The 10,720-nt window shown below is 41.6% G+C and overlaps 1 protein-coding gene across 10 annotated transcripts in view; it reads right to left on the bottom strand.

Annotated features, from left to right (window-relative positions):
• Positions 1-200: 200 nt before the first annotated feature.
• The window catches only part of FANCD2 (FA complementation group D2), a 59,179-nt gene continuing 48,659 nt past the window's right edge, over positions 201-10,720 (bottom strand). For 4 of the 10 annotated variants that reach the window (XM_032841583.1, XM_032841584.1, XM_032841586.1 and 1 more), the window contains 9 exons: positions 10,141-10,263; positions 9,262-9,355; positions 8,530-8,601; positions 7,214-7,252; positions 5,638-5,712; positions 4,416-4,490; positions 3,288-3,434; positions 1,790-1,870; positions 201-620 (listed from right to left, as the gene is read on the bottom strand). In XM_032841583.1, coding sequence (XP_032697474.1) covers positions 546-620; positions 1,790-1,870; positions 3,288-3,434; positions 4,416-4,490; positions 5,638-5,712; positions 7,214-7,252; positions 8,530-8,601; positions 9,262-9,355; positions 10,141-10,263 — 781 coding nt within the window. In that variant the 3' untranslated portion in view covers positions 201-545. Of the gene's footprint in view, positions 621-1,789; positions 1,871-2,996; positions 3,101-3,287; positions 3,435-4,415; positions 4,491-5,637; positions 5,713-7,213; positions 7,253-8,529; positions 8,602-9,261; positions 9,356-10,140; positions 10,264-10,720 lie in introns of those variants that run through there. The other 6 variants (XM_032841585.1, XM_032841588.1, XM_032841590.1 and 3 more) reach the window with 6 other exon arrangements.

The raw sequence follows: 10,720 nt of genomic DNA, 5'->3' as shown, positions 1-10,720 counted from the left end.
GGGCATTGACCAGAAATTTGTCATTCCTCCAAAAATATCACAAAGATCTTATCTCAAATAAAGATGATCTTTAGAACAGGAAACGTGATTTTAATTGGTAGAACTGATGTGTTGGCACCAGTTCCCATTACTTCTCTGCACAAATCCTAACTGAATTCCATGTAATTCTTGATTGATGAAGAAAATTCCGAGAAATGAGGTAGTTGAGGCAGAACTTAAAAAAGAATTTATTTGTAAAACTGGCACAATCCTAAATTCTTAGTTTCAAAACTAGCTCCCAAAGCCCAGAATCGTGAGTATTCCACAGCAAAGCACCACCACATTTGCCCAGACAGGTAAGTAATGCTACAGTGGAATCCTGAGCCAGGGTCTCTGATGATGTTAGATGACCTATGAAATTCACAATTAAGGTGATTCAGTAAAGCCCACTCTTGTAATGACAGAACAGGATGCTTCCAGTAAGGAGGATAGCAGATTTCAAACCCTGAACACAAAATGGGAAGAGTCTAGCAGAGATGGAGAAGGGGCACCCATCTCTCTGTGGTCTAATCGGAGTCACCATCACTCTCCTCACTATCTTGCTCCTTTTCTTCATCACTTACTTCATCTTCTTCACCATCCTAAGGGGCAAAGGTTAATTAGATATTTTAGGTCATCTAGGTGTCCCCATAAATTACAATACTGCTCCCACAGGATTTATCACTGTACTGTATCATTGTTAAAACCAATGATAGCTGTTAAGCCACTCATTGTTTCTAAAAAAAGAATTGAAACGCGCCCATTTTTCTTGTATCATGACCATGGAGGGAGGTCACTGTGATACTGACCTATGACATTCTGCAACTGAACCAAATTCACACGATTTTTAAATAAGCCATTGTCTTCCACTCAATACAGAATGAAATGTTTGCTAAATTAAGAATTCTGGTATATCTCAATAAGGAATTCAGCATAAAATCCTTTGGTTTGCAGCTCTAACCTGGGAGGTTTGCTTACCAAACTAATAGGGTACCATCGGCTTCAAAAATTTTTAATGAGAACAAGGTAGAGGTATACTATATAAATAATAAAAGTATTTTTCATGCTAAATGATCTTTCTGCATTAGCCTCAAATTGCATTATAGAGAGGCTTCACAGCAGGGGTTCTTAAATCTGAGCTTCTTGGTGTCTAAAACCCATATGAATTTAAGGAGAATTTTATAAACATAATACATTTTCCTACAGCTTTCTTCAAAGTCTTGAAAGTGGCCCAGAAAAGAATAAGGACCCTTACTCTTACTATAGTCCCCAGTGAATGCAGCTTTTGATGCATTTATATTTCTATTTTATATATTCAAACCACATATTTAAATGTTTTAACTTATTCTCAGCACTCAGAGAACACAGAACACTCAACCTTTTCTCCCCTCTAAAATTATTTCAGATATGAATTTAATATGAATAATGAAAGGGAATTTTTAACTCTGTAACATATGCCACAACTTGAGATACTCTTCTGGCCCCCAAAGAATTCATATAAAAACAGAAGTTTTTCTGGAGAGAATGGAGATGGGCACAGAAGTCTTTGATAATAAACATAAGCAGGGAGGGGTGCCTGGCTGGCTCAGTTGGAAGGACAGGTAACTTTTGATCTCAGTTCAAGCCCCAGGTACAGTGTAGAGAAAACTAAAATAAATAAGTAAACTTAAATAAAAAATTAGCAGTAAAAGTTCTATACTTTCTACTGACTCAGAATAAGTAACAAAATGCAACAAGCCACTGCACACTCTGGGGCCTTATGCAGAGATACCTCCGTTGCTTTGCTCTTGGAGACCTGGGATGCTGTATCATCCTCACTTTCCTCGGAGTTCTGGGACACAATCTCTTCACCCTAAACGTGAATGGGCCAAGACAAATGGTGGGTTATAATTATCATATTTGGGGTCTCAAGAGGAGAAAGGCTTAGTTTACAGGCAATGGGAAAGATAATATTCTAGGCATTCTAACATGGTCAAACACAGACATCAACCTGTGATCTAGCACCCAGAGAAGTGATAATCAACCCAAGTTTTCTGAGACATGTGTGGGACTAATATAATATGTAGTTTTACAACTAGTCCATTGCTGTATTCTAGTATCATACTAGATTTTACAAGGCCAGGGTATATTGGTGACTCTTTCAGTAAATGTTGAGTACGGCTGAGATTTCCCAAAGACCTTAAAGTACATGACCACCAACACACCAACTACAAATGGCCATGTTGAGGCTGAAAGACAGTATACAAAGTGGTTTAAGAACATCAGCTTTGTATCATTTCTGTTTGGACTCAAACCCTGGCAGTTCTCACTTATTGCTGAATGACTTTAGGTAAGTTACTTAACACCTTTAAGGTTTATTTTTCTCATGGAGATAACAGTATTGTTTTATTACAGTACTTTGTTTAATAGTATTGTGGAAATATCTCATAAAACAAATGTGATGAAAGGAAACTAAGTCTCCAGGGTGCTATTCTTTTCATATATAAGATTATAAGCCCCTCAGCTATTGTAAACATGAATGAGAAGGGCTTGGATTCTATATGAAAATTGCTAAAACTCGGGGCACCTGGGTGGCTCAGTCATTAAGCGTCTGCCTTCAGCTTGGGTCACAATACCAGGGTCCTGGGATCGAGCCCCATATCAGACTCCCTACTCACTGGGAAGTCTGCTTCTCCTTCTCCCTCTCTCTGCCTGCCACTCCCCCTGCTTGTGTGCTTTCTATCTCTTTCAAATAAATAAAAAAATAAAATCTTTAAGAAAAAAGAAAATTGCTAAAACTCCAAAGCAGTACTATAAGCCATAGAAGATTTCAGCCAGACAGTTCAAGGACCTTAGAAATGTTTATTTGTTAAAATTAGGCAGAGAATAATTTCAGAAATAAGACAGAGTGTTTCAGAAAAAGACCCAAAATATTTTTTAAAAAGTCTGTCCACATAAACAAATGTTATTATTATGAATCTACCTTCAGTAGTACTTACAGCAGGAGCCCACTCTGGCCGAGGAGAGAGGTTTTATTGATCTGCCTCTTCTATCTCTGAGGCCTTGTTGTTACAGTGGTATGGCTAGGAGGAGGGGTAGAACCCAAAACTAAGACCAGAAGCATGACTAAGACCCATGACTAAGACCTAATTTTAAGAGCTAAATGGCCACAGCCTTAAGAGAAAGGCAGTCTTTTAGAGAGAACAAGGCTTCACTGACCTCCTTGACATACTTCTGATGCTCTCACAAAGAGTGGGAGTAGATTATCTTGGGCTGGGCCCTAGGCTTACCTGCAAGTCCCGATTTTTGAGGTTGCCCAGCCAGAAAGCCTCCCTGCAATTGTTGAAGATAAGCATGGCTTTCACTCTGCAAACTAAAAGCTCCAGGGTCTTTTTGAGCAAGGGCACATGTTTGGTGAGTTTCGTGTCCTGGTGAATCTAAATGGAAACAAATGCACCAACTCATCGGGATTTATCATTATGCTTTCACATTCCTATATAGAAACTTCTGAGTTCCTGATATCCTGAACACTGAATAAGAGCAAAAGTCCTCCCAATATAGGCCTGAGACATGTTCCATTAAACAGTAGTTTGACAGAATACTCTGAAGAGAATGAAAGCTCTCCTTCAAGATAAAAGAGTCTAGAAGACATACTACCAACACCTTAGGTTCTTCTTCATAACCTCTTATTGACCAATTATCAATGAATTTACCTAACATATTCTTAAACATGTATTATACTGATATTAAACAACAGAGTATCCCTATTTAGCTAGGGGTCCTTAAAACTCCTCTGTTCAGCAACTTCTAGTTAGAACCAGGGAGGAAGTGAGCAATAGAAACTGGACTGAGAAAGAATTTGGTTTGCCCATGACTACAGAGCTCTATGGTTCTGTGTTTCTTCATACAAAAAGTGACAACGGTTCAACTGTATGTAGGCTTTAAGTGGAAAAATCCTCTAATGGTAAAATGTTCTCACAAGAGACAGATGTGTTCCTTGACAAGTAAATAGTACAGCTGAAAAGCTCTGAATATGGTTGGTTTTAGAACCACCTCTTGTCTCTAGCAGAGATTCATCACTTACATAATATTCCTCCCACCCAGAGTACTTTATAGAAGCAACACGTCCACCAACATTCTCTCTCTCTCACCAAAGAGAAGCTTCTAGAGGAAAGAGTGGTATGGAGTTTGAGTCAAACTTTAGATACAGAAACTGCCCTCTACATGACTGCCCAATTTCAACTAGCAACTAAGGATCTGACCACTCTGAATTAAACTGCCTTTGGACAGACGGTCTCAAAAATAAAGACTAAAGAAGGGTTAACAAGGAAGAAGGAACTGGAGCCTGTGGATCTCCTAATCACACTGCAGATTAAGCCAACAGGTGGGCTGGTGCCATGACCTACTTTCCTTCTTACCTTGGAATGCCCACACAGGTGATGAAGCAGCCTTGTATCCAGCTGGAAGGTTTCCAGTAAGCTCAGAACATCCTCCTAAAACCAACCAAATCACAAATGCCGTATTAAATGCTCTCATTTCATTTTAGATGCAACCAAGGGCTCCAAAGAGGATAAGCTCCACAGGTTCCAACTGTGTATTAGCAATCATCTCAATTTGGCCCTCGAAGCTAGGGCTAACTAGTTATCCCCCCCTTTCTCTTTCTAGATTATGAGGAACCAACACCAACAAATACTGTAAGACTGTCTTGCAAACTTGCTAAATATGTGTAAGAAATCATCACCTTTGTTACTATCCTTATTTTACTACTATAACCCTGGATCTCACTTGGCCAAAAAAACCTCTCTAGACTACATATTACAGGTAGTTACTGGCTCAGTCAGTTAAGCATCAGTTAAGCATCTGACTTTGGCTCAGGTCATGATCTCAGAGTCCTGGGATCAAGCCTTGCATCAGGCTCCCTGCTCAGTGGGGAGTCTGCTTCTCCCTCTCCATCTCTCCCTGCCACTCCCCCTGCTCGTGCTATCTCTAATGAATAAATAAAATCTTTAGGGGGCACCTGGGTGGCTAATTGGGTTAAGCCTCTGCCTTGGGCTCAGGTCATGATCTCAGGGTCCTGGGATCAAGCCCCGCATCGGGCTTTCTGCTCAGCAGGGAGCCTGCCTCCCCCTCTCTCTCTGCCTGCCTCTCTTGCCTACTTGTGATCTGTCAAATAAATAAAATCTTTAAAAAAAATTCTGCATGTTAAAAAAGACTACCCATTAAAATAGCAAAGAGTTTATGACACAAATGAGATGATTATTATTATTGTTGTTGTTATTCCTGAGGGTAGACCTAGATAAGTGCAAAGAAATAAGCAAATGACATGCTGATATGTGAGGTCCTGGGAGTTTAACAAGACAACAAAATCCAGCTAAAAGGAGCGACAACCCTCAGATCCCATATAGAAGTAGAAGGGTGGGTTTAATCAGAGTGGATCTGAAGTTCAGCCTACTTTGGAATATTCAGTCCACTATGGGCAACTCTGGTGATAGCTGAAGTGGACCAAAGGAGCCAGAGTAAAACTGTGGCCCAGAACCTGGGCAAGGGAACTGCCCACACTCCCAGCCTATGAGCCACTGTGGACAGATCTTCTAAGTAACTGTACAGAGCACATCTTTCTTCTATGCTCTCAGTTCTTACCCGGTGTTTTCTAAAACTGAAGTCGAGGAGCGGCATACACTGCTTCAGAAATGCTTCCACAAAGAGGCGCCCGTACTGAAGAAGAGGAGAGACAACTGGTGATGACCTCTACTGAGGTCTTTCACATGAAGGGCCCCTACCTCAGGAAGCAGAGCATCACCCAGCCCAGGAGTTTTATTTTCTTATTTATATATATATAAGAAATAAACTGGGAAGAGTGCAAAAGGTTAATTTGGAGAACGTAAGCTTAATGCAAAAACTAAATGGGCCTGTTAACTAAGCCTCAGAGTTAGGCAGACTTTTCTACCCTAGACACAGCCAATGGGCAGGGGCCTTGCTCAGTGTAAGAAAGGGGGCATAGAAAACAGGCGCACCAGCTGTATGAGAACCACTTACTTCCCAAAGGAAAAACTGTGTAGAGCTGAAGAAGCATATAACCAACTGCCAAATTTACCAATCAGATAAATCACTGCCCCTACTCACTCATCTTCTGTACTGGCTCCAGGGTGGAGTAAAGAAGAGAGGAGCCAGGGGTAACAAGAATGGGGAGCCATCTACTTGAAGGAACCACAAGGAGATGGAAAGACACATTCTCCTCACAACATATCCTAGCTCCTAACCCAACATCAAATCTAGGCCTAATCTGGACTCTCTCTTTGGGAGAGAAGTTGGGAGATTATCAGGATACCAGCTTCCACATTCATGAGGCCAGCCATGGGCTTTAAAAAGAGGAACTGGGGGTGCCCGGGTGGCACAGTCAGTTAAGCATCCAACTCTTGATTTCAGCTCAGGTCATGATCTCAGGGTCATGAGCTCGAACCCTGCATCAGGCCCCACACTCAGAGTGGGGTCTAATTAAAACTCTCTCCCTTTCCCTCTGCCCTTCCGCCCTGCATGTGTGCGTGCTCTTTCTCTCTCTCAAATAAATAAATCTTTAAAAATAAATAAAATAGGGGTGCCTGGGTGGCTCAGTGGGTTAAGCCTCTGCCTTTAGCTCAAGTCATGATCTTGGGGTCCTGGGATCAAGCCCCGCATTGGGGGGGGTCTCTGCTCGGCGGGGAGTCTACTTCCCCTGCCCCTGCCTGACTCTCTTCCTACTTGTGATCTCTCTCTGTCCAATAAATAAATCTTAAAAAAAAAAAAAAAAAAAAAAAAAAAATATATATATATATATATATATATATATACACACATTTTAAAAATATATAAATAAATAAAATAAAGTAAAATAATAAAAAGAGGAATCACCTACCACTCCTTCCTCCCTCTTGCCTGGGAAGGGATGGCAATGAGTGACTACTTCTCCTGAAGTCAGCTGTCCCAAAACTACTCCCCATAGTTCTCAGACTCAGACCAAAAGTTTTCAAACTCAGAGGAAAAGTTTTCCCACACTAGTCATCCCACTAGTGTGGGAAAAAACATATCCACCGTCTTTTTTAAACGACCACCTGTTAACACAGATTCTGAAAACTCTGGCTTGTAGGGCAAAGTATTAAGCAACCCCTTTCAGCTGAGGCCATTTCTAGAAAGATCCACAGAAAAATAGATACTAAAGAGGACCAGGTCAACCTCTCACCTTCAAACATACATGTAGAACAGGACGGCTATCAAATACCTGGAGACACAAAAGATAAGAAACCAAAGCTGAGGTCTGCTCCTTTCAGCACCCCCAGCCTCTTCCCCATTGTGCACAGTACAGCTCTTGGTATCATAAAGAATTCGAAAATGAAGAAGGCATGTCAACAATTAAATTAATTATGAAACAGAATAAAGTAATCACTATCACTGAGGTTCAAAAAAGGAATTAGAGATTATGCTGAGTGAAATAAGTCAAGCAGAGAGAGTCAATTATCATATGATTTCACTTATTTGTGGAGCCTAACAAATAGCATGGAGGACAAGAGGAGTTAGAGAGAAGAAGGGAGTTGGGGGAAACTGGAAGGGGAGGTGAACCATGAGAGACTATGGACTCTGAAAAACAATCTGAGGGGTTTGAAGCAGCGGGGGGTTGGGGGGGTGGGAGGTTGGGGGAACCAGGTGGTGGGTATTGGAGAGGGCACGGATTGCATGGAGTACTGGGTGTGGTGCAAAAACAAGGAATACTGTTATGCTGGGAAAAAAAAATTAAAAAAAAAAAAAAAAAAAGGAATTGGGGAAGCAAAGAAGAGTAAGAAATTGATTCTAACAGGATATTAAGAAGATGGCATTATAGGGCGCCTGGGTGGCTCAGTTGGTTAAGTGACTGCCTTTGGCTCAGGTCATGATCCTGGGGTCCTGGGATCAAGTCCCGCAGAGGGCTCCCAGTTTAGCGAGGAGTCTACTTCTCTCTGTGACCTTCTCCCCTCTCATGCTCTCTCTCTCTCTTACTCTCTCAAATAAATAAATAAATAAAACCTTTAAAAAAAAAAAAAAAGGAAGAAGAAGAAGATGGCATTATAGAAGTCCAAACCTTCCTTAACTGGCCTTAAGGAAGGTGGATGAGAAGTGGAAAGGAAAGAGAATGAAATTCTGAGTTGGGAGAATAGCCTAGCAAAATCATGGAGTGGGTTAGAGTACAGTGTGTGTTTGAGGGATAAAGAAGGCATTCAGGGTTGGAAGAAAGAGTGGGAATGTGCTTGGGTCACAGAGGACCCAAGACAAGGTGAGAGCCATTAAATAGTATTGTGGCACAGACACGGATGGTGAAAGGAAGAGAAGGAAAAAGACACCACCTAGGGATAGAAGGGGTTATCCAGGATGGGCAGAGGGTCAAGGAAAGAAGACAAGTGAGAACAGGTCCCCCAAGGAAGGGAGGGGAAACGAGCAGGGAGAGTCCATTTTGGAAGCCAGGACCCTTCTCGGTTTCTGTATTTAGCTGGCAAGGTGGGTCAAGGAGCCTACACACTCACTCACCTTTATTAGGTTGATGAGGATACTGAAGTCTCGAACAGCCATATTCCAGTAGAGGAGCTTCTCCTCATGAATCTGGGGGCAACCAAATATACAGGTACTTCTGAACCAGCCAAGTACTTCTCTTACTGTATTTCCACTAATATATGGGTCCTAGATTACATAGCTTTTCAAAGATTAATTTAAGCCAATTATTCTCTCAATGAGATGTTACCAGTGTAACCCACAAGATGGTTCTAAGGCCTGCACAGGGTGCATTATAGAGAGTTTCTAAAGAGGACTCCTCATCAATAACTGACAAGTAGGAAAAAGCCTCTGCAACATACCTGCTGGTGATTGGATTCCTGTGGCTTCTCTGATCCCTATGCTCTCAGCAGTCTAGCTCAGTCCTGGTTAGCAGGCAGTAGCACAGCATCTTAAATAAGCCTGCTCCCCTCATGCCAGCTCACAAGCAGCAAACTGCTGGGCATGGGAGGCTGCGACCAAAGACATTTTTTCCAGAGCTGGGGCTTATGGAGCAATCTGAGCCTTCCCTTGGGCAGTAGCCAGGAAATATAGAGCCCTATCCTCCCTCAAACTGGAACAAAAAGAAATTAAACCAGGAACTCTTAGAAAAAGAATTCTGAATCTAACTCAAAGGAAGTAGCTTAGAAGAAACTCTGACCCAAGAAATAAAAGATGCAGCGGCTTCCTAGTAACCAGGTCTACCTCTTGTGGTGGGAGTTTCTGACCCACCTGTTGTGAGTCTGCTGCGGTGCCAGCCTGAAGACCCTTTACTGTCTTTTCTAGTTCAGCCATCATCACACGGAAGAAAATGACAAAGGTGTGCCTAGAAGACATACACGTTTATACAACGATGACTGGTTAGAAAGAACTTCCAAGAAAGTCAAGAAATTAAAAGTCATTTCCTTCTCCTCCTCTCAGAATTTCCTTTCACTAGGGTCCACTGTTAAAGGGTGGGGGAGTGGAAAGGATTCATAAAGGAGCCCAAGAAAATGACCTGTCAAACAATGGTATTAACTTTATGAAGGGAGACCATGTAGTGGCATGGGAGAGCTGTGAGGTGGCAGTAAGAAGATCCAAGTTCAAGTTCCTAATTCCATACTTACTGTCTGTGTAAGTCTGAGTAAGTTCCCCTCTAATGCTCATTTTCCTCATCAGTACAACAGAGATAATAACACCCACCTCACAGAATTGCTGAAAGGGTTCAATAACATGGGGAATGTTGAAGGTGCTTTACCTACTTTGTATGAGACAAAACCCACTGAGATGTGTGTGACCAGATACAACCATCACTTTATCCCAAGATGGTTAACGATATTAGAGAGTCTCACTTCGAAAGGATGAAAAAACTAACATGAAATGTTTGGTGACTAAATCTTCTTTGTCTTTTAAGACTCTACTGAAAATTCAAGCCTCACTAAGGTCCTTTCACATGGGCTGGCTGAGAGTCCCTTGAAAAGAATGCACAGAAGACATTCTATGTGCTGAATGAATGACTGTTTCTACCATCTGTATCAGAATTCGATGAAGGGTGAGATAGTTATTTGGAAATATTGGACAATGTGATTCTATTCTAATTAGGGGAAAAACTGGAGGAGAGAACTCCCTTACCTGTTCAGGGTAGGGAATGTGGAAGAAGATGCATCTTTAGGAGAATTGATCAGTTCTGGGACACCAACTCCAGCAATCTCCTCTATGGCCTTCAGAACACTGTTTGTATGCTCCAGGTAAATGCTGCATTGAGAGCCACAGGAATATAAATACATGTTACAGAATTCCTAAATGAAGAATTCTTTCTTGACATATTACCAAGTACTTTGCTTTATCTATCTATTTATTATTTTAAAGATTTTATTTATTTAGAGAGCGCATGTGTAGGTGTGCCCATGCAAGCAGGGGGAGCAGCAGGAGAGAGAGAAGAGACTCCCAAGCAGACTCTGCACTGAGCATGGAGCCTGACACGGGACTCAGTCTCATTACCCTGAGATCACGACCTGAGCCGAAATCATGAGTTGGTCCCTTAACCACCCGAGCCACCCAGTTGCCTTAGCCAGTCGTTTTAGCTTTAAAAAAACTACTAGCATTTATTTTAAAAATTTTTTAAAAAGATTTTATATATTTAAGAGAGAAAGAGAGAGAGAGAGAGCATGAGCAGGGGAAGGGGCAGAGGGACAGGAGAAGGAGACTGCCA

This window comes from Lontra canadensis, unplaced genomic scaffold (assembly GCF_010015895.1).
Source record: "Lontra canadensis isolate GAN:19392208 unplaced genomic scaffold, GSC_riverotter_1.0 scaffold124, whole genome shotgun sequence".
Lineage (NCBI taxonomy): Eukaryota > Metazoa > Chordata > Mammalia > Carnivora > Mustelidae > Lontra > Lontra canadensis.
The sequence above is the reverse complement of the archived record's forward strand: the minus strand, read 5'-3'. Positions and strand labels throughout refer to the sequence as shown.